Source organism: Peromyscus californicus, unplaced genomic scaffold (genome assembly GCF_007827085.1).
Source record: "Peromyscus californicus insignis strain IS unplaced genomic scaffold, ASM782708v3 Scaffold_6__1_contigs__length_162567912, whole genome shotgun sequence".
In the NCBI taxonomy this organism is placed as follows: Eukaryota; Metazoa; Chordata; class Mammalia; order Rodentia; family Cricetidae; genus Peromyscus; species Peromyscus californicus.
The window spans coordinates 45468154-45492018 of NW_026294584.1; the positions used below are offsets into that span (position 1 = coordinate 45468154).

A 23865-nucleotide genomic window follows, 5' to 3' on the forward strand; every position below is an offset into this window, starting at 1 on the left:
AAAAATAAATGGGAGAAAAGTTAGAAAAGAGTATGGAGGGAAATGGCAAAGGTGTGAAGCCAGGAAACTCTGGAGCTGGAAGACTCCTTAGCAATGGACTGTTTGTTCCAAATCCTTCCTTTTTTTTTTTTTTTTTTTTCCATGAGAAGCTCAGCTGCAGAGGAGCTAGGTGGTTTGTCTAAATTTCTCAAGTAAACAGCCACAAGCCCATAGCAGCAGCACAGATCCTTAGAGGTGTTTCTCACTACACCACAGCATCTCCTCCAACCCTTCTAAGTGCCATCCTGGTGAACTTAACTGTCCACCTTCACCGTCACATGGGAAAGTTCTGGGCTAGTCCCCTGCATGAGCTACAAACACCTGGGCTCTGGTGTGACAGAAAAGCAACCTCCATGACTGTGTCTCCACACTGGCTTGGAGCAGATGCACTAGTGAGAGCTCAAAAGGAGAGAATGAAGTCTGGACACTTGAAGTGTGGCTAACAGGAGCACAGAGTCATGCCCAAATGATCAGCAAAGGACGAGGATTCAAAGGAGCAAGCCTTGTACCTGCTCAGCTGCTGCTCTTTGGTCTCCTGTCTCTTAGAGCACAGTGAAGAGGGGCAGCTGTAGCCTTGTCATGCCTATAGCAACCTTCCCCAGAACATGACCTGTGGATCAAGCTCCCCAGGATGTTCCACATCAAAGGACCTCTTGGATAACCTCCTGGGAAATATGATGTTATGTGGGCCATAGGAGAGCCCTTAAGGAGGAAGGTACCTGGTCTTGGGCTTCCCCAAATGTCTCATTTTCAAACCAATCTACCCTGCTAAGCACTCTCTACATGGGAGGCTCTTCAATAGCCCGTGATACAAATGACCCAATTCTTCTCCAGACTCTAGGAATCAAAACCTCCAGAGGTCAGGGCTTAAGGGGGGGGGGGGGCTCCTGGGCCAGTTTCTCAATCTTTCCACTCAATCTGTATACTTTTCATACCAGGCTTCTAGTTATTTCCAACATAGGGGACCCCTTGTAGCAGTGAGGTCCCCTTTGGATTCTGTTACACCCAGGAGGGCAAAGACCTCTCCAGTGGCTGATGAGAGCTCTCACACTCCTCTCAAGCAGCTCTGGGTTGGCTCAGTGCTGGGAATTTACTGGATTTCTACTCCTTTCTTAGAAGCACTGTGTGGCCTCGGAAGAGTTACTCTGTCTTCCTGTGCTCTTTATTTTCTACACTGTGAAGTTGAAGGACATAGTCCCTGCCTTTTGATGGGCTACCGTAAAGCCTATCAAACTCAGGCCCGTAAATGTCTCTGGACCTTCCAGAGAAGGGAGTGAAATAAAATACAAGGTGTCGCTTTTTTAAAGGCTTAAATCCAGTCAAAGCAAGAGGCATCCAGGGAACAGCAGGCAGGCTCTTGCCAACACAACCCTGTGAAAGTGGCCAACTCCGCTCTCCAGGGCCTAGGGCTTTTCCATTCCCTTCCTGAAGGGGAGCAGGGATAGGCATCACGGAGCGAGGACATGATACTGAACACTGAAAGTTCTCTCCCCTCTCCACTCCTTCCACATGTGGAACAAATGTCTGTCCTCTGCCTTTGGACGCCTCCAGCCTCTGCTACAGGCATCCGGTCCAACAGCTCAGATCCAACAAAACTCTCCCCGTCCCCTCTAAAAGTAAAAACAAAAATGGAACAAACAACAACAAAACAAAAACCAAAGCAGTGAAGTTTGTGGTGAATCTTCAAGATCTAGTCTCACCTGCATCTTTCTTCCTATCATGAGGAAAGGGGAAAAGAGACAGGTGGTAGGCAAAGGATGGATAGATGAGAGGAAAGAAAGATCCAGGTTAAGAGAATATGATGCCTAGTCCTCTCAGACGCAACTATGGCAACCTGCCAGGTGTTCCAAGGGCATGCTGGGGTGCCTGGAAGCCTCACTGTTCTTGAATGTTGCTCACTCCGGGTCACAAAGAATCCGCATCCCTAATCATCTCTGCCTACGTTGTGCTACAAAGATCTCTGCTACAAGCAAAGTTTGTATTCTGCCCATTTCGACCCATTGTCCAAAGAGTGAAGCTGAATGATGATCCACTCTGCACAAGGGGAAACTGAGGCAGGGAGTGAGGGAGCCCATGTTTTGTAGTCCCCCCCACACACCATCATCCACACATGCCCTAGTTAACTGGAGGCAGGGGGAAATGTCGGCTTCTCCGCTTTTATCCAGAAGAGCATTTGAGTGACCAGGGTAACTGAACGGTATTTCCCTTTAGCTGGGCGAAGCAAATAAATCAACTGCCCCCTACCAAAACAGACTGCGCACTCAGACAACTGTATGATGAAATCATGCTGTCAGAGGCAGAAAGTGGATTACCTGTGAGTCTCTTTGACTGCAGCCTATCACAGCAAGGGGCCCCGGGTGAGAAATTGGTAATTTTTTGTTTGTTTTGTTTTTGTTTTGTTTTGTTTTGTTTTTTTTGTTTTTGGTTTTTTTTTGGTTTTTTGTTTTTTTAACAGGAAGGAAGCTAGGGTAGCCCAGCCTGACTGTCTGAGCTGGGCTTTCTGTTCATGCTGGATCACAGGACTCCATGCCAGGACCTGTCAGGGGTCCCCACGCCTGCACCTTGACACTCGTCATCTACATTCCCTGCCCTAGTACTGTCTGTCAGCTCAAAGGAGACAGAAGGTGCAGCTAGGGGCTCATGGATGACGTAGTGGAAATGACACCCTCCACCCCTGGCTTCCCCAGGGCTCAGTTTTGAATGAGACCCCAGGTGATGAGGGTGTGATCCAGGCCTTAGCCAATCGGGTTGCTGAGGTTCCCCAGCCATTCTGAGAAGTGCCCTTTCTTAGTTTCCTCAAAGCTAAAGCACCTTGGGAGGGATTTTTTTTTTCCACAGTGAAGTACTGAGAAAATATCAAAGGACAAGGTTGCACAGCTGCTGAGCTGTCTCTCTGAAGTGTAACTTACTATGACTGTCTTCCGAGGCCCACCTTCCTGGGTGGTCAGATTGCAAGGCGGGGCTAATATATGGACTGGAGGAGGCAATGAAAAAGGCTACCTGTCACCTGGAAGCCCTTCAGTGAGGGAAGATATCTTGTGTGGATTTGTTAGTAGAAATCCAGGCTGCAACACAAGACTGTGTTCCTCACAGACTAATGGCTGTGGGGAACAGAGCCCCTTGCGGCCTCCTGAGCTGCAGCCTCGGGGTAATTACAGCACAGGCAGAGGATCTGCAAGACTCTCCCTGCCTAAAGACCTGCACATGCCCATAGAGTGCAGATGCCTGGGCTCCAGGCTAATTGGTGGAAGCTGTGGGCAGGTGAGGACGGTATGTATCCCTGAGTGCCTGGGTGATGAGGGTGCAGAGCATTTGCTCTGACCCTAGCTGGGTCTTCCCCAGGGCCCCATTAACAGTATTATTAGAGCCACAGTCACAAGAGCCAGGACAAGACTTAGCTATAATCAAGTCTAGCTGTGCCTGCAGGCCTAGGCCTGGCCTCTCCCTCCAGTCACTCCACAAATGCCCATGAGCATGTTACAGCTGCCAGCATGATATGTCTTCCTCACACACACCCATTGTGTGTGTGTGTGTGTGTGTGTGTGTTCATGTGTGCATGTGCACATAGGTCTAAACAGCATGTGGAAGCCACAGGTCAATATCAGGCATCGTCCTCAATCGCTTTCCACCTTATTTTTAGAAACATGGTCCCTCATTAACCTGAAGTTCATCGATTCAGCTAGGCGGACTGGCCAATGAGCTCCATTCTTACAGAGGAAGACCATAATTCCATCACAAGGGAATGCATGTGGGTACCACTTGGATATTGTTATTGACAGGCCAGAGACAGACATTCCTCACTACCAAAAGGACATTTTATTTTCTTTCCACTGTCCGCAAAAGTCCTCATAGAATGCATGGGATACAAATTAAGATGAGTGACCCACTGCATTCCAGGGACTCTGAGAGTGAGTCGAGAGAATGTGTTTTAAGCATTTTTGGACCCTTAGCTTAGTGTCTGGTTCATAATAGGTTAAGACATACAGGCGGTACACAGATGGGTAGGTGGATGGAAGGATGGACAGACAGATAGGGGTATGGGTGACCAAATAAAAGATTTGCTTCTCCAGTGGTTAACAGTATAGAATATAGTCAATAATATCTGTACATATGTAAACAAATATGCATGTGGGTACAATATAAAATAGATGAAAGAGAACAAGAAAAATTAAGTGTTAGGAGATGAGAAAGGACTAAATGCTCATAAAGGAGACAAGTTATGAAAAAGAATATAAAGTTAATTGCTTTTCTAGTTCTAATTCTGTCATGGATCTTTTGGTTTTGGTGGTGAACAAGTGCATAAAATCTATTTGATACTGAAAGTAAGAAATTTAATGTAAGCTTTATAGCCTCCATTTGAAATGCCAGTTCTAAATAGAAATAAATTCATTAAGTTGTATAAAATTTGGGTCTGGTTAATTTTGGTGTGTTATACTTTGTATTTATTTGCAAGGATATTTAATAATAAATTCTATTTAAAATGTTTTTTCGATGTGTAGGTTAAGCTTGGATGAGCGACTCACTGTGTTCCAGGGACTCTGAGGAGGACAGGGACCATGCCTTATGCATTTTTGTCCTCTTAGCTTAGTGCTTGGTTCACACTAGGTTATGAACCATGAGGTAAATAGATGGGTGGATGGACAGCAGGATGGCAAACAGGTAGATAGATGAGCAAATAAAAGCTTTGGTTTCCCAGTGGTTAACAATTCTGAACTTTGTAACCGTGGGCAAATCATTTAGCTAAGGTTTATCATTTGTAACATGGGACTTGTGATACCAGAACATATTTCATAGCGCTGTGGTGAAGATTAGATCATCTAATCCATTCAGAACACTGTCCACCATCAGTAAATGCTACAAGAGTGCTAGCTCTTACTATTATTTGTCAGCTGGAGACAAATCCACTAACTTTGGTGAGTCTAAGCAATGCTAAGTAAATATATGGTTTCTACCTCGAGAATGTTGTGGAGATTGAGGGACTAGAGTTGTCTCTAAGGATGGGGTAAAAATTGTATCCAGGAAGCTAAATGAAGAAGCAAAGGAGTGGTCTTTCTTGATCCAGAAGATGAAACAGTTTCATTTAAACAGCAAAACCTTGTATCCCAACCAGACCCATCATCTGGAAGCCTGAGTGAGGCCAAGACAACCACATGTTCATGACCTTCTTAGTGTTCCTGGGTTTTCAAAGATACCAGAGAGGCCTTTATCCCCACTGAGGAGGGGATGGGCATCCACACCCTGGACTTTATCCCCTAACAGAGGTCATTAGATAGCAGCACCCCATCCAGATTGGACCTAAATGCCAAAGGCCCCACAACAGCTCCCCAGTGGCCTGCAAAGCACCAGCAGCCATGGTAAGGTGGCATGGGGAGCCAAAGCTGACACTCCAAATTACAATCTAATAGCTCACCGTGCTTCCCTCTCACACAGCCGCAAAGGTTACTGTACAATTATGTGTCGCTACATACAAATGACAGAGCAGTTACGGTTACTTTACCAATTACAGGGAAATTGCTCCCACTCTGCAGAGACTGGCACTCTGAAAACTCTATCATCTCCACAGAGGGGATTGAAAAGGCTGCCAGCATCCTTCCTCCAGCAATGTCCCCTGGCTCTGGGACAGAACCACAAGGCAGCCACTGTAGGAGCCCAGACCTGAGAAGGGCTGGAGGAGACAGCAGAGCAGGGAAACTGGGGGAGTTCTCCTCCAATCCCTTAGAATCACTTTCCTACCCCAGGTCCAGTGATCAGCTCTTAAGAACCCAACCATCATGCTGACAGTCATGCCGGTCCATCATGAAGACTGTAAAGGCATGAGGTAGGTTGGCACCTGATCCTGATGTTGCCCCATGCCAGCTGGCAGGCCCCTGGTCCACTCCTCATAGCCCCTTCCCTGCCACAGAGAGATGCTTTCCCTGGCCCCCAGTTGCCCCACCTTTACCAGAACTCTAGTGAACCCTTATTACAGAAAGGTCAGAACTAGGCCAGAGCTCAGTGGTCCAAAGGCAGTGCTAACGAGGCAGGGGTCATCAGGTCCATCCCCCTGTGGGCCAATTAGCTGAGCTCTGGGATACAGTTTTTTCCATAGCCACAGGCTGCCCCTCTCACCCCAGGCATCCACTGCTTACAAATAGTCCACACTGGCCCCGAAATGCAGGTCAGGTGAGCCAGCTTGATGGATGGATGCAGCCGACTACTCTGACCATGGACGTACCTGCCAGGCTGCTCTGGATCCCAGGAAGAAAAATGAAAGGCCAAACCTGGTTCTTCTACACCTGCTCTGAGGGCAGCAAACAGAATAGTCTGTACATCTGGCAGCAAACCAGCCCTTCTTCCCTTCCTGGGTCCAGCCTCACATGTGGAGTTCTGAGGACCTCTACAACATCTTCCAACACCACCCTGTCCATTAAATGAGGAAGGGAAGTGGCCCAAATGCCTAGTGTGGGGCCATCTGAGCCTCTGCTGGGGTCCCTTAGCCTCGAGGAGCTCCTCACTTTGAGCAAGGGGAAACTGGGGCTTCTGGGAGAACAACACTGTTGACAGACCTTCCCTTATTAATTCGCTTCAGGATATTTGTAAAAGACCAAGCATTAGAGGAAGTCCCAGGAACATAAAGATGCAAAAGTCTCAGTTGATGTCCCCAAAACTGTTCTTCTCTAGTGGGGAAACAGACCTAGGCTGTATTGAGACAAGCTGTTGATATCCTGTTTCAGGTGTCCCTGGAGAGAATGGAGGGCAGGGCCATCAGCTGCTAGAGAAACCGGCAGCGACTCTGGCCAGAGGTGATTTGCTCTCTGTTCATGTTCTTTGTCTTAGAATACAGTATACCACCATTCTTTTGTACTATCCAGCAAAGAGAATAAGATCACCAGGCCAGACCAACCCATTTTACAGGAAACAAAATCAAGACTTGGATATGGCTGCTCTAGTAACTTATTAAGTTACAGGGAAAACAGAAGTCCAATTCCCAGTCTAGGAGAAAATGAACAACAATAAGAACTAAAGCAGATGTCCAGCACATTGCTAGGCAGGCGCCTTAGAGTGGGAATCTTCCAGCCTCAGGGACAGCAGAGGCTGCAGCTTAAGAAGGGGACCTCTGCCACCTCCAGAGCCTGGACACAAGCAAACCTCCCCTCCTGAGTAGGTCCCTGGCCAGTCATCAAAGTCCGAGTCTTCCTTTCTTGTGTCCATGTGTTCCAAAGGAAGTGGAAGCTTTGTAAAGAAATACAAGACAGGAGGAAAAGGAGAGACGTCTGTGAGCCGATGCTCCTGAGGACAGAGGACCTTTGGAATTCCTCATCCTCACAAGCCGTAGATCTCTCCGCATTAATTACACCTACACACACACACACACACACACACACACACACACACACACACACACACACACACACACACACACACCAGGAGCTGCCCATAGCCAGCCTCTGCTAGAAACCCAGCATCAGTGAATTGCGCATGTGGGATTTCTTTTTAAAGCAGGTATTGATCAGATAAGCTGTAATAGCTCATGTCTAAATACAGACTCCGATTGTGAAGCTCGGCAGTACAGGCTGATAATGATCACCCACTTATTAGGAACCATATCTCAAATATGGCTGCTGACCCCTCAGGTGCTCATAAATGCACCAGGGCCTGCAGCACAGAGTGCATGGGCCCCTAGAGAGGAGGCTGTGCATGCTCTGCTCTGTCTCCTCAGGGGTAAACAGAGAGGGCTCTCAGGAGCCTGGAAAGAACTCCAGGAGACGACAGTGGGCTTTGGTTTCGCCTTGTTGAGAAGTGATCATTTCTATAACAAAGAGTTAACACACACACACACACACACACACACACACACACACACACACACACACACACACATCCCTCCATCCCTTTGATGGCTTTACTGATCTGCATAACCTTTCCTTTCTCCTTCATAATCCCTAACCTTCTCTGTAAACTGTATTGAGGCTCCTCCTGCATTGAACTCTCAGAAGGAAACCAGAGAAGGATTGTTGCAGGTGAAACTTGCCCCTGAACCCAGGCTGTGAACACAGAGAGCAGAAACAGGAATGGGGGGCCGAGGCCATCCACTTAGTGACTAAGGCATCATCTCACAGTGATTCTTTATTGTGTCCTTTTCAATGGGATTGTAGGGAAAATGAATGTGTACAGAGGAGAGGAGGGAGGGCTAGCCAGCCACAGCGACAATAACCTAGTTAGACAAATATGTTATTGAAGGGACTCAGTAGAAAGTGTCTCAGGGCTGGAAAAACAACCCAACACATTGTAGCCAAGGTTCCCAAGAACCAAGAGTCCTGCTTCCAGGCATCTCATAGAGGAGGGGAGGGGGACTAAATATCAGGACAGAAGAAGGCCCATTGTGTCCCAGGAGCTCTGTGGGGAGTTGGGGCAGCTTCCAAAGCTTAATTATTGTACTTCCATACCTATGAAGCAATAGAAGTCATAAACAAAAGCAGTGTTCCTTTCTATACTCATTTTGAAATCTCTATGTGTTTGGGGATCAACTGTGGCCCAATGTCACCAGATATCTAAGGAGTCTTTCACGAGTCACGATAAGGAGCTAGCTCTCTAACAGGGAACCGAGGCCACTCATTTCTGCTGTATTCCCAGGAGAGGGGCATTAATCCCAACATGCTTTCCGCAAGCCAGGCCACAACCAACAGCGAGTGTTTGCCACGTACCCTCCGAGGGGTTGCTGAGCAAAAGCCATCAGAGAGCTCAAGCAGGATCCTGGGGGCTGGACCCATGACCTTCTCCTCATTAGCCCAGCTGCCGAGGGCCCCAGGTTCCTCCCTCTGACAAACAGCCAGGACATGGCACAATGGAGGTCTGCACAGGCCACAGCTATGGGCCAGCTTGGCAAGAGAACCAGAACTCTGCAGGTGGCCACCAGGCTGGGGGCAAACCCAGTGGCCCCCAACTGGACCCCTGGGGACTCCCAGAGAAATTTCTCAGCCTTGTGAGCAATACCACTTGGGAAGCTTCCCTCCCCTCCTAGACCTTAGCTTTACACGCCCCTAGCCGCTGCCTGTCAGGGGCAGATAAATCCCACACAGCCCGCCCATCAATCCCCAGCTCTTGTTCTCCTCGCAGAGTTTAAGGCAGGCAGCCACAGCCACCACTCGAACTATAATTGAAGTGAGGAATGCCACGATTATTAAGTTTGTGTGTTTCCTGGCGGGTACAGGGAAGCAGTGGCCCTGCTCGCCAGGCTGAATTATGGGGTAGGTCATTCCCTTGTTAGTGGGAATAAATTTTATTAGCCCCACTCATGTTGCCGTGTATCTTCCTCTCTTGCTCCTTGGGCCCGTGCGTCTGGGTAATGTCGCCTGCATGCAGGATAAATCAGCAGAACAGATCCCATTATATTTTGGAACGCTGACAGAGACACAGTAATGACGTGGAGGGTGATACTGGCTTTCTTTGCTCTCTCGCAGATCTGAGTATGTGTATGTAGACAGAATATGAGGGCAGACTCACTGGAAAGAAGGATCTCAGTGGACAGACAGAACGAGGAAAGCACCCTTGGCTGCTCCTTTCTTCTTTAACTTGGTTAATGAAATAAAAGCAGTTGCCAATGTGTGACTATGGACTCTTTCCCTTTGGCCTTGCAAAAATTAAAGGACACTGAAACGCAAGAGCAGCAAGACTGTGCCTCAAAAGGTGTCTCCTTCGAGTGCATCCTCTGAGCGTTCATCCTGCATACTCGGAGAAAGAAAGGCAGGCCGGCCAACAAGCACATCCTAGGGACTGAGAACCTGAATGTAACTCAGGTAGAGCCCAAATCTCTCCAAAGAAGTTACTGATGATGAAGATTCAGCAATAAATCATATGGACAGTAAAACCAGAGGTGGGAGCGAGTGCAGGGTGGGGGTGAGGTCATTTATATTCGTCAAGGGGTTCTGGGCCTATCGCTACTTCCTAATAATGTCTGTGCGCTTCTTTTTTGCTCTTTATTAAATAGGTATTGTCTCACCAGCTCCTTCTTTAGCATAAAATTAGAGCATAGGGGAAACTGTTTACTGGTCCTATGATAGCTCATAAGCTGAGCTGGTGCTGGCTGAGACCCAAAGGTCCAGACTCCCTGGCCGTCATCCTTGCCAAGACACCACCCTGTGTCGATGAAAGGAACTAGAGGGAACTCCACATCTGGAGTGATCAGTGGGACTTACTCATGTGTTGATTGACAAGACGTCCAGCCTCCCATTCAGGCTGTGCTATGCCGTACTGAATGAGGCTGGTGTGCGCATATACACATGAATGTGTGTATACTCATGAGGGAGGACTATCACTGTGTTCACTGCTGAGAGTAGCGTGTGGGCAGGAGGGGGAACAAGCCACAGAGAGAGGCCGGAAGGTGATGAGGCACAGGGAGTGAGGTTTAGAGCAAGACATGGAGAAGCACAGAGCAACAGAGACATCAACAAGAGGGGAGGCAGACACAGGGAAGGAGTGTGCACATGTGGGCATATGTAGTAGTGCTCATGACATTGTGCTGAACCTGGGAAGTGATGTCTCAGCATGGTGAGGCTCCATGTCCTCAATCCACAACTTGAGAACTTATATGCTGAGTCTTATGACTCTGCCTGTATTAAAACTTGGTTTGTGTGATTCTTGGGTTCTGCAGTCACCCTACACCCCACTGACTTGCTGGTCTCCCGAGTGGCATCCTGGGAGAACACATTCAGCCTAGGGCCAACCTCAGACTTCCTCCCACCAGATCTAGCTCATCCCCTAAGTCTCAGCCATTATCACATGACCCCAAAAGATTATGACATTTGATCCAGATCGGACTTCTACTGCAAACCTCCCTGACCAAGATGGGTAAGATATGTGAGCGGCTTTATACCTGGATGCCTGGCACAGGAGCTACATTGAGGGAAGACAGGGGAAACCTCTGTCTTGGGGTTGTAATATAGCAGGCATCCAGATCTTAAACATGGAAATTGTGGTACTCGAAGGGCTTGCAAGGAGTGAGGGTTCAGGTGGGGTTGGGGAAGAGTTGCAATGTGTGTACCTATTGGGACACGAATGTGTTATTCCATGAACTTGAGTAGGGAAGAGGAGGAGTTCCTGGACCAAGGGAGACTGAGTGCCAAGCAAAGAGAGAAACCCTTGCCTCTCACCATAACAGGAAACAAGCCCATGTAGTCAGAGCCCAGCTTCCTGCTCACAGGGAAAGGAAAACAGCCAAGCAGACCAGCTGAGACTAGCCTGGGACAGTTGCCTGGCCACTCCGGATGCTCATTTTTATGGAGTTCAGGATCTCAGGCGCCAGGCAAACCTGAGTGACCATCTAGGCTGGGACACACAAGGCTAGCTTGAGTCCAAGGGGTTGACCCTGTCTTCTCCCTAGGACTACCTGCTGTGTCTGGGAAGCAGATGAATCACATAGCATATAGGGATAGGATTCTCTTTCATATCAATGACATATGCTGTTGGACAGGAAGTGAAGATGAAGTTGGTCCTTGTACCTCAGGGACCCCCATGGGACTGGCAAGACCAGTGGGTACAGCTTCGAGTCGTATGGGAGCTTGGCCCAGCGGTGGTTCTTCCAGATGGGCTTTGGGAATCTTGGGAGGTTTCCTAAGCTGCATTAACTGGAGAACTCCACTTGTTCTTGACACTCAGAGCCCAGGATCACACATGCCCTGTTCTACCCGGATGGTCCTTGCACAGGAACCTGCCTGCCAAGACAAGCACTACTGGCCCTGCACTGAGACACGCCGTGGGAGAAGTAGTGGGCTGGGAATTTAGACACACAGTATGTCCTAGACTGCTAATTACATGACAATGAGGTAAGCCCTTGACTTTCCTACTGGAGAACATTCCTCATGGGACTACTCCGTCTCTGGGTCAAATTCACCTACCTTATACTGCAGTGGATCAGTACAAGGTTGAGCACTCCAGGGATGCATCAGACTTGAGGTGCTATTTGCCCTGCCCATGGAGCTAGAAAGGATGACTGCCTCTTCTGTTGCCCTCTAGGACTCTGGGAATAATTAAAAGGGGGAGTGAGGCACCTTGCACACTGGCAGGACAGAGCTATGCAAATGTGTGGTGGCCATCACTCCCTACTTCCAGTTGTGAGGGCCTCACAGGTGATAGACAGTGATTCTAAATAAGAGTTCCTGCCCCCATGGACCTTCCTATTGAAAGGTCACTCTGAGGTCACAGCTCACAGAGAAGCGGAAGTGATTTGCATCCATTCTGTGTCAGCCTCCCATCATCAGCCCTAGGCTGCTGCTGCCTGGTGCCCATATTCACTCTTTAGATGGTTTCAAAGTCAGACTTTAGGAAAGGGAGTGATAGACACTCCCTGGACCACAACCTTTGTCCCATCTACAGGCTATAGTGATCCACTTCCCTTCCACATTCCTGGAGACTGAGGTCTTTCCTTGATTTTGGCCAGCCCGCTGCCTAGAACATTCCCAGGACTTAAGATGTTTCTCCACTCATCAGCTTACTCACGAGGCAGAGGCTAGGGCTATGTGGGGAACCCCAGCAAGCTGAAGAGGGAGAGGAATGTAGGTAGACAAATCTAGGACAACCCCTAGACTCATGGAAGACATAGATCCTTGGCTCACAGCAGTGAACTCCCCAGAGCAGGCTGCCTACTCCATGTTAGAACTGTCAGGTCTCTGTGGGAAAGGCTGGCCTTCACAGAGTCCTAGCATAAGAAAAAAATGGTGGGCTATGGTCCCCATAGCCCTAGAGTTATATGTGACTGAGAGATGCAGGGAACCTTTGAAGCAGGCTACAAAAGGAGCCAGGGCCAGGGATAGAGGCTGTGAAGCTACAAAAATAGAAATTAAACCAAATTGGTTAGTCCTCCTAGATGCCTTAGTAGCAAACTGGCCTCAGGCTAGTCTTTAGGCCCTTGAGTCCCAACACAATCTGAGACATCTGACAGGTCTTTCCAGGTCTCTTATGCCTGTGCCTGCATGACAGTCTCTCAGTAACGTGCAGACTCTAGTGCATTTGTTACTAGATGTCTTCTCCATTTGGGTTGGAGAAGATCAGGACCCAGGAAAAGAATGGCTCAAGAGCAAAGCTGGGGGCTGCTTCCATCCTACAAATACCTAGAGATGCCTCACTAGCTCCTACAGTATCGATATCCAACACAGCTCAGGGATTCATGCTTGCCAGTGCTTCTATGTTCATAGTCCACTCACTAGATCACTCCTAGTGGTTCCTCAGCCATCTCTCTGATGGGAATGCAGCCAGCCTTCCTGGCTCGGGAGAGCAGAAGCACCACTGAGCTCTCTGAGAGTTGCACTCAGAAGGTTCTGGACTCATGATTCAGTACTTTTCCTACCAAGCAGTTCTCTGAAAGCCCCACAGCATAGTAACCTGAGTCACAAAACATCTTTTGCCTCCTCCACACACCTGTCACTATACACAGCCAGAGGGAATGCTAGGATCTCATGAGGTAGGCAAGTGACTCAGGGTCAGGCTACTTTCGGCTCTGAGTTCAAGGGGAGGAATACGGGTCGCAGGAAATGGACCTAACAAGTACCTTTGGAAAAGCATTCTAATTTACAGGATTAGAATGAAGGGTGTAATCAAAACAAATCTCTGGTCATATCCCCTTTGAAACTCCCCAAGTTATAATCACAATAAAAAAAACCCAGGATCCCCACCCTCCAAAACAAAGGAAAATTTAAAGGAACTTCTTAAGTTTTAGCCTCCTTCTGCTATTTCCTACTGGAAATAGAACCCATGGGGCAAATTCAGCTGTGATGGCTAGTTTTATGTCCATTTGACACAATCTAGAATGATTGGGAAGAAGAATTCTCAGCTGAGAAAATGTCTCTATAAGATTTGTCTGTGGACAAGTCTGTGGTACACTTTCTTGGTTGCTGATTGATATGGGAGAGCCTAGCCCACTGTGGGTAGTGTCACTTCTAGACTGGTGGTCCTGGGTGCTATAAGAAAGCCATCTGAGCAAGCCAGTAGTTATAGGAGGAGCGCAGCCAGCTAGCCTGATAAAACCACAGCTGCACTGTTCTGAATAATGTGCATAGGCACGCATCCTAGCTACTTCTCACTGAGCCAACCTGGAGTCTGCCGCTGCACCTGGTGATTGGTGATGCACAACCATCAGAATGCTGGGGGCCAATGAGCAAGAGGGAACACAGCTAAGAGAGTCTCTGGCTGCCAATGGGAAATTGGGATGAGGTATATAGGTTCGCCCCATTTCCGCAATGAATGAGTCCACTGCTTGCTTCTCACCTGACTCCCAGTGTCTGTGTCAACGACGCTGCAGCTTCTCACCCCCTCCCCCAAGGGGTGTCCAGATAAGATGACCCCCAACAAGTAATCAACACTCCCCCATGGCCTCTGCATCAGCTTCCCTCGGTGATGGGCTGTGACATGGAACTATAAGTTTAAACAAACCATTTTCTCTCCAATGGTATTTATCCATAGTACTAGAAACCCTAACTAAGACATCATCTGAGATTTGATTCCCATGTTACAGATTCAGAGGCAAAAGAGAATCCCAGAGTTCATCTTGCCCCTTCTCTGCCTCTAAACGGGAAGAAACAGTAGCAGAGGGGACAGGTCAAGGGAAAGCAGGATGCCAACACAGCTGACACTGGGGGCAGTGTGGCAGTCTGGCCTGGCTGATGCTGACATTGTGCTGTATGGGACATGTGTGGTCTGAGCTGAGTCCAGATGAATTGTAACAAGAGAGCCTGAGCAAAGTAACTTGGCTATCAACCAAATCAAAGGAAACTGATACTGTGCATGAAAAGCTGCCCCGGCCTTTTTTAGACTGACTGGGAGACAGCCCTAGCCCTGTGCAGTTTCTGGCCTCCTCCTCTCTATTCTCAAGTCCTGAACTTGCCTCTAACTTGAAAGGGCTAATTAAAGCCAAACGAAAAAAAAAAAAAAGAAAATCAAAAGCTTGTTATCTGGCTCCATTACTCTCAGTCCTGGCATTGGTCTGCCTCTCAAAGCTGTCCTCCCTCTGTTCTCTCCAAGGATACCATGCAGTGTTAGGGCCTACTGCTCTGCAGGCCTCCATGGTGAACTTGGCTTTTGTATTATAGCAGGAGCAAGAGCAGGATAGATACCTGTTCATGCCATCAGGTATATCCCTACAGATGCTCTTGCTCCCAAAAGCAAAGCCCCAAACAATTTTGAGCAAGTTTTCTACAGAAAACTGTCAGAGGTTGCTAAGCCCTCTGATCTCAAAAGAATTATCTATTTAGTAAATAGGCATCACTACCATGTCATCTTCTAGCATGAGCAATGTATGCACATGGGTATGTAAATGCATTGGTGGAGACATTTGTTGCCCGTATTTCAAGTGTGTCGGGGTACTCAAATGTAAAATGAAGATTTCACCAAGGTGCTGTGGGTTGACGTTCACCCCCTCCCAAATGCAGATTTAAATTTGTTTGCATTTTATTGTAGTAAGAAGTTCCGGGATGATGGGGCTGGGAAGGAGCTTGGTGGCCAAAGCACTTGTTATACCTGTCTGAATCCTGAGTTTAGATCCACAGGAGCCCATGTAAACACTGAGTGGGCGTGGTCACCCACCTATAACTCCAGCCTTGAAAGGCTGAGACAGGAGAATTCCCTGAGTGAGTTGGCTAGCAAAATTAGCTAGGGTTTGATTGGAAGGTTCTGTCTTAAATAACAAGGTGGAAGAGTAATTGGGAGTGAGTGGATTAATATTTTTGTTTTGTTTTTCAAGACAGGGTTTCTCTTCATAGCCCTGGCTGTCCTGGAACTTGCTCTGTAGATCAAGCTAGCCTCGAACTCAGAGATTCACCTGCTTCTGTTTCCTGGGTGCTGGGGTTAAAGGCTTGCGCCACCACTCCTGGCTTGAATTAATTATTTTATTGCAGGAGTGGATTAAGGATAAGATCAATCACCTCTCACTCTCTTTCTCTTGCCTTCCCCTCATCCTCTTGCCATGTTATGATACAGCAAGTAGGTCCTCAACAAATGCAGGCACACTTGATTGCAGACTTTGGCAACCTCCAAAACTAAGTGACATCAATTGCTGCTCATGATTGATGGCTCAGTCTTGGCATTCCACTATAGAAGTATGAGGATTCTCTAATGGTCTTCTCTATACTTATCTTCTACTGCTTCCCCGACAGACCTATGTTTAAATGTGTAACACACACACACACACACACACACACACACACACACACACACACACACACACACGCATGCACGCACGTGCGCACACACACACGCACAGCACAGCACAAATATGGTTCATCACTGACTGCCTACATTTAGGAATAGTTCAAAATCCCCTAAATTCTTAACAGTCCCATAGATCCTTTTGACTAGATCAGCTACTACCCAAAGTGAATGGTTCCAGGATTCCTGCTTTGAATTCCCTTCCTAAAAGTCTATAATCTGTAAGCAAAATAAACCCTTTCCTCCCCAAGTTGCTTTTAGTTTTGGTCTTGATCATAGCAATAGAAACCTAACTATAAGATAGACACCTTTTCCATGGTACTATGAACACAGAGGATGCTTTATAAATATGCTTGATCTCTTCCTATCTTCCTTTACTCTTATTTGCCATTTATAAAGATATGCAAGGGGCTAAAATAAAACTACAATTCTCTGAAACCCCATGTCCACCTCAAGTGCAAAAATTACTTCTCATGTTAACACTTGCCTTTCCTGAGTCTTCCATCATTTTCTCTAAGCTGTTCTACCATGCCCAAATGCAAAGAACATCAACTTTACATGTTTCCACCTATTCCCAGCCCCATTTCTCATCATAAGCAAGGAGAAAGAGAACAGAACAAGACACCAATAGGAAACCTACATTGTAGCTCTAATGGAATCTTTCATACTAAGGATGTTGGGCTGGTGATAGGCCAAATCAATGATACCCAAGAGGAAGACCTATCAACACTCCATGGAGGCTACAAAGCTGGGGTCCTGATCGCCCACACCCAACTGTCCAGGCCCACAGGATCCCCTCTGACTCACCGCACTGCTGCAAGGGATGTCCTTCACCTTGAGCCAGGCCAGGTCCAGTGTGCCCTCGCCTCGGTAACAGGACTGCAGGCGCTCCTTAATGCGGTCATTGATCTGTTTCAAGATGAAGATGCACAGGGCAGACTCATCCAGAGATTTCATCTTCCGCTTCTGGCCCTTGGAGAAGACAGTGAAGAGGAGGTCAGCATCTGGACGGACTCCCAGGGTCCGGCCCAGCACAGCACCAGCTTTAGACAGGTAGGCAGCCTGTAGCAAGCGATATTCCACCCCATTGCGCTCACAGCCAATGGGCACCTCCACGTAGGAATTGAAGGCTGTGTCCTCTTTGCAAAGCCTCACAAGCTTTGACGTGTACACCTGTTCCTTCGTTGTGGAGCCTGGGGGAGACACCATCTCTGGCTGAAGGGTCAAAAAGTAGACAAAGTTGCCACTGCTGAAGCCATAAACGTAGTAGATGTCAAAGTCAGGGATAACAGTGAAGGTGTCTGAAGGGATCTTGATCATAGAGGCCACAAATTCATCATGGAAAACATATGCAAACATGCCATCTGCCTCAGAGTTCTTAGTCAGCTTCCGGCTAGAGATGGTAGGAAAATATTCAGGCTTGCCATCCACTGCAGTGGCAATAAAGAGTTTATCATCCAAATTGCTATAGGAGACGATCACCCCAAAGACTGAGCCACTCTCATTAACCCCTGAGAGGTAATGTTCCTTCTTGTGGAAAGGCTCCCCCAACTTGAAGAGGTCCTCTAGCCTGAGGAGCTTGCAGATACCCTGGTACAAGCTCCCACATGCAATCAGCCTGTTTTCTTTGTAGTCTATAAGCAGCATCTTGTTGACATTATTGGTGCTGGCCAAGGGCTCATTGCAGGTCTGAACAATACGAGGTGGGTAACACTTGGGGTTATCCTCGTCTGGCCCTGTCTGATGAGTCACCAAGACCTTGAGGTCACTAGAGAGTTTGTAGATCCTATTGACAGCCCCCAAGTAAATGTGTCCTGTCCTCTCGTCCACCACAAGGTGATTGAAGCCCTCGGTGGGTTCCCCTCGGAATGTGACCAAAGAACGCTTTTGAGACAGCTGTGGTGGCTGCCGTGAAAGCAGAGTGGAGGAGCCCATCCCTACCACCAGGAGGTGGGACAACAGGCAGGTCCAGTTCCAGGGCATGGCTTTCATCTCCGAGAGAGGTCCTCTCAACACAGCAGCAACCAGCACAGCCGTCCCTCCGGAGGGCCAGGACTCAGCAGGGCAGTCTCCCCTAGGAAAGAAAAAAGATTGAAATGTGAGTGAACCATGGCAGGACTCTGTGGTGCCTACAGATCTTTCTGAATTTAGGACATACATGGAACCAACATGTTCTGGGAAAGCCAGAGGCCAGTCCTCCCCCCCCCCCCCGCAACCCCCCCGTGTAGGTCCATGAGATGTTTATCTCAGTGGTGGCAGTCTTAGTACTTGTTATCAATAATGATGATGGTGATAATGGTGATGAGGATGATGAGGATAGTAGTGATGCTAATAAGAAACAACATGGCCTACTGAGTGTCCAGTTTTGCACCAATCCCTAGCCAGTACCTCTGGATACTGTTTCATTTCATCTTAGTAACCCTTCCATAATGAATATCTTCCAACTGCCCTCCTAGGTCTAAGGTCTGCACTTATCCGTGGAAACAGAGTTGACACACATGGACCCTACATTGGAGGGTCCCAAGTTATCATCCTAGTGAATAGCATCAACAGAAAGCTAGAGGAGAAGCCATCTGTCTGGGGACCTTCCTTCCTCTGTCTCTCTATCTCCATGTTTTGTGGACCATCTCCTGCCTACTTTATTAGACCTAAGAGAGAGTAACAGTGATCTCATTGCTACTAACTCAAAGATGCAGCACTAAGCCGGGTGGTGATGGTGCACACCTTTAATGCCAACACTCCGAAGACAGAAACAAGCCTTTCTCTGTGAGTTCAAGGCCAGCTTGGTCTACAGAGCTAGTTCCAAGATAGCCAGGATTACTCAGAGAAACCCTGTTTCAAAAAGACAAAAAAAAGAAAGAGAGAAAGAAAGGAAGAAAAAAAGAAAGGAAGAAAGGAAGAGAAAAAAGGAAAAAGAATGGAAAAGAAAAACCAGCACTACCCACTGAAGAAACCAGTCTTTCATGAATACTCCCATTAATTTTTGCTGAAAAGACCAAATTTGCACATCTTGTTTCCTGCCAGAACCTTAACTGCTGCCAACAGAAGCCTGTGGTCATTTTACACCACATTTTACAGCTAAGGAATGTGAGCTTAGGGGACTTTTGTGGCTTGTACCACCAAAAATGGATAAGGTGGCTGAAGTAGTCGGTCCTTAACCATCTCATTTGATCCTACAGCAAGGGCTGGACCCCATGTCCGGTTATCCACAACAGAATTGCTAAGACCACCCATTGTAACTGCTGTCCCTGACCCACATTGTCCTTCCTGCCTCCTCTACCAGATGGTACAGGGAGGTTAAACTAAAAGCCCACATCCTCCATCCCTTCAAGTTGCAGTGGCCACCAACTCCACCCGGATATACTACCCAGCTCTGAGCTCTCCTATCATTTTAATGAAGTACATCTTGGCTGCCTCCTATGGTGGGGACTCCTCTGCCCCCTGTAATTTTTCTTTGAAAGGAGAGAAAAAGTACTTTCAGAAACCAGTGGCAAAACCAGTGACAAACAAATAATAAATAAATAAATAAATAATAATCACTAGGACACAAAATTGCCATCCATCCTAGCAGTTGCCTTCATTTCTACTCAATATACTTTCTGCATGTGTTTCCAGGGGGACAGCATCGCATTTCTCCCAGCTTGGATGAAATAAGGGCTGAAATCATCAATATCTTATTTAGGGGCATCTCAGCTCTGTAGGATTTCTCATTTCCCCCAAGCTCCTAAAAATGAGGTTATGGGATGAGGCAAATTGTTAAAGTAATAGAAGTCACCCCAGCAGGAAGAAAGGACAGGCTAGCTGGACAGCCAGAGAAGAGAAAAAAAATAGTAAAGACTTTACATTGTCAGCCAAAATCCTAAGAAAAACCACCTCAAGGAGACACGAGAGGAAGAAACCACTAACAGATGGGAACCCTACCGTAATGGGCAGTCCTGTAAACAAAGGGCCTTCCTTTATCTACCCACGTGGTTCAAGAGTGTACTCAGCGCATGTGCAAAACAGGCAAGATAATGTAGGACTCTCGGGTCTGGCTGTCAACTTACTGTTAGTCCAGGTGAAAACCATCAGAACCTACTTATTACATGAGATAAAGTTGTGTGACATAGGACAGCATGCTTTGGGAGTTCTTATTTGAGGAGAGGGAACAAGGAGAAGGCTTTCAGAAACCTCAGTGTAGATGAGGAACACAGCTCAGGAAAGAATCAGGAGGAAGGTATGGCAGAAGAGAGAAAGCGATGAGCCTGTCAGGATAGCACCGAGAAGTCAAGACTAAAATGCACAGAGCTGGGAAAAGAGGACAACGTAAAAAAAGCAAAGGGAAGCCCTCCCTTCGATGGAGGAGAGATTGGAGCTGAGGACTGGTGAGATCCAGGAGCCAAACAGATTCTGTCCTAATCAGTAGTGCAGCCATATCACCCTGACCAGGCACCCAGTGGAGGCTCAATAACTATTTGACTGGAGAAAGAGGGGCCAGAAGCAGAGAGAATAGCAATGTTTGTGCAGCCTTGACTATATATATCCCAAGCCCCATGCAAGGTAAATGCTTTCCCCTGAATTAGCTCATAGGACCATCATGGATGCCCCTAAAGCAAGATGGCTTTACCTATTCTGCAGATGAGGTAGCGAGTTCTTCAAGGATATGTGACCAATGAGAGGCAGAGTTAGGGAGGGAATCCAGGTCTATATCACTGCAAAGTCCATACACCTTTTAGAAATGCCTCATTCCAGAACACAGAACATTGAGCCATTGGAATTTAATTCACATAAGTCCCAAACACAGAGGTCCCAGGATATCACCTACCAAATCCAGAGAAATGAAAATTCCTGTGACCTACAGGACTATAGTAGGAAGGTTTCTCCAATCCTGCCTGGCCCTGTGGTCCTGCAGCCACACATAAAATAATCATTCAGAGGCTTAATATTATTTACCAATTGCATGGCCTATGGCAGACTTCTTGCTAGCTAGCTCTTATATCTTAAATTAACCCATTTCTATAATCTATGTTTTGCCATGTGTTCTGTGGCTTTACTGGTCTGCGGGCATCTTACTCCTTTGGTGATGGGCTGGTGTCTCTCCAGCCTCCACCTTTCTCTTTCCTGTCTCTCTCCCTGGATTTCCCACCTGCCTCTAAGCTGCCTTGACACAGTCCAAAGCAGCTTATTTATTAACCAATGGGAACAACATACATTCACAGTGTATAGAAAGACATCCCTCAGCTCAGAGTACTACCTGAGAGACAACACTTGTCAATGGGTACTACCACATGATAATTCTGAAAGTATTGATGAGTACTTGATAAAAGGTGAACCTTCTGTTCATCACACAGCAGGTGCTTTGCTGTCATTAATAAGGTTGAAACTCAGTTAGAAGGATAAGGATTATAAGGGATGGTACCTACTGGTTTAAAAAAAAAAGTCTTAGGACAAGTGATGAGGAGTCAAGACAGTTCCTCTTTAACTGTCTTTCCAAATCCAAAAAGCAGAGAAGATTTTAGAAATTTGTTTTCTGAACTAGGTAATCTGTTTAATGCTGCTCACAACTCTAATTTCAGAGGCAATGGAGGTGAAATCAAAAGGGGCCATGTGGGATGAAGATGAATATGAAGGCTGGGGAGATAGCTCGGGTGGCAAAGTGCTTGCCATGCACACATGAGAACTTCAATTTGATCCCTAGAAACCATGTTAAAAATTCAGGCATGCCAGCATATGTTTATAATCCAAGTCCTGGGGAAGAGAGGACAGGAAAATCTCTGGGACTCCTTGGCCAGCCAGCCTGATGTAATCAATGAGTTCTAGGCTGGTGAGAGACCCCATCTCAAAAAACAGGGTAGACAACAAGGAAGGAAGGATACTCAAGGTTGCCCTCTGACCTTTACATGCACATGCAGAAATGCACATGCACTAGCACACATATGTATACCCACCCCACACCCATGTACACAGACACCATCAATTAATCAATCGATAACAATGTATAAAGAGAAGATGGTGATGAGTGACCACAGACCACCGATTCCCCATTCAGTGCTCTTCCTGTCACATTTGGCCTCTCCTGACTTTATCTAAACATACTCCAGCATCTGCTCCCCAGGCTTTGAAAGTGACAGCTCTTCAGGCACCATATGCTCCGCTGGCTAACAGGGATCTCACTGCAGCTCTGCCAACAGCCAGATTCCAGAGGGGCTGGGATACTCACTGGAAGACACGGGCAGGTCGGGGCACAGCCACCGGCCCTTTGGGAGGGAACATTCAGCAGACCCTGTATCGGAGCATGCCACGTGCCTGACATTTGGCCCACCTTACCGTACACACTCACAGGACCACAGCCAACCCACAGCTCCCCAGTCAGTGCCAGGCAAGACACAGAGGCCATAATCATGATTTTTCCTGGGCAGGCAGGGGCCACATCTCACTCACCATCTTCTATGAGGCACCAAAATGAGACATGGTTACACATCTCAAACACTTATCACTTTCATGTGGGGATGGTGAAATAACTGTTCCTGGAGGGAGAGGGGAACTCTCGGAAACAATAACCTGTGACGGGGGATAAGCAGCCTCTCGTTTTTTTGCCCCAGAAAAAGGAGTGATTAGGAAACAAGAAACAGAGAAATAGAAAAGGAAGTTATATGGACAAGCACGTGGGCACCAGCTAGCTCACTGAAGACCCCAATGTGGGCCTGGCCAATTCCAGTCTCCCCACTCCAGCTCAGGGGTGGCCTTCTTCCCACAGAGGGACAGAGCCACTAGCCCCCTCACACCCGGGGTCATCTAAGCTTATTCTGACCTCACAGAACTGCAAAGCTGGAGCTTCCAGAGGGTGGATGTGTCTATCCCAGGACTTCAACCCATGTAAGTGCTGTCTTTAGCCCAGGAATGCCCTACCCCAACTTCTGATCCTTCTATAACTTCTCACTCAAATATCCATTTAGATGATTTTAAAATAATTTTAAAATAAAAAAGTACCAGCAAATCACTCCAAAGGTTTTCAAAGGGCTTCCTGAACCAGGCAGGGTAAGCAGGACAGAGGACAGGACACCCACAGACCAAATCAAACCCAAACACACTGCCACCTCCCCTTCATGAAATCAGACTTTATTTCTGAGTGGTCTCAAGGGAGATGGAACTCATTTTTAGAAGCTGATCATCATTTTGATTAAAGCAGTTGGGACTGCCTTTGTTTTATATGGCAAGTTTTGAAGAGCTCAAACTAATTTTCATGAAGTGCTACCGTCCTCTCAGATTCCTGAGTGGCAGAAAGAAAGTTATTATAGAGCAGTTTAAAATAGCAATTAGCTCACAAAATTCCTTCAGAGTTTAGAAGTCGTCTTCATGTACATTACCTCGGTCTGATTTTATTGTTCACCATGACTCTTGGGTTACCATTGAATGTGATCTCAGAGAGTACAGGCTAAGAATTGCTGGGTCCGTCTTGTAACCCAAGGGGGCAAATACAAAGAAGGGCCTCAAACAATGAAGCCATAAGAGAACAGAAATGGCCAGAGTGCCTGGATGCCAGGTCAGGTTGTATAGATGTCTATATGGTGTGCATGACACCCTCTGGTGCCTGTTCTGCACAGATAATACATGAGCCAAAGCTTTCCTCTTTCCAGAAGCTAGTTCAGGTTCAGTTTTCTGGAATCATTAATG

General features: G+C 47.3%; 1 protein-coding gene across 6 annotated transcripts in view; it reads right to left on the minus strand.

The window, feature by feature from the left end:
• Nucleotides 1-23865, minus strand: part of Plxna4 (plexin A4) — a 465281-nt gene that overhangs the window by 376362 nt on the left and 65054 nt on the right. For all 6 annotated transcript variants that reach the window (XR_008214655.1, XR_008214654.1, XR_008214653.1 and 3 more), the window contains exon 2: nucleotides 17020-18286. Coding sequence is in view for 2 of the 6 variants with exons in the window: in XM_052722108.1 (XP_052578068.1) it covers nucleotides 17020-18204 (1185 nt within the window). In the remaining 4 variants the exon portion in view is untranslated. The remainder of the gene's footprint in view (nucleotides 1-17019; nucleotides 18287-23865) is intronic.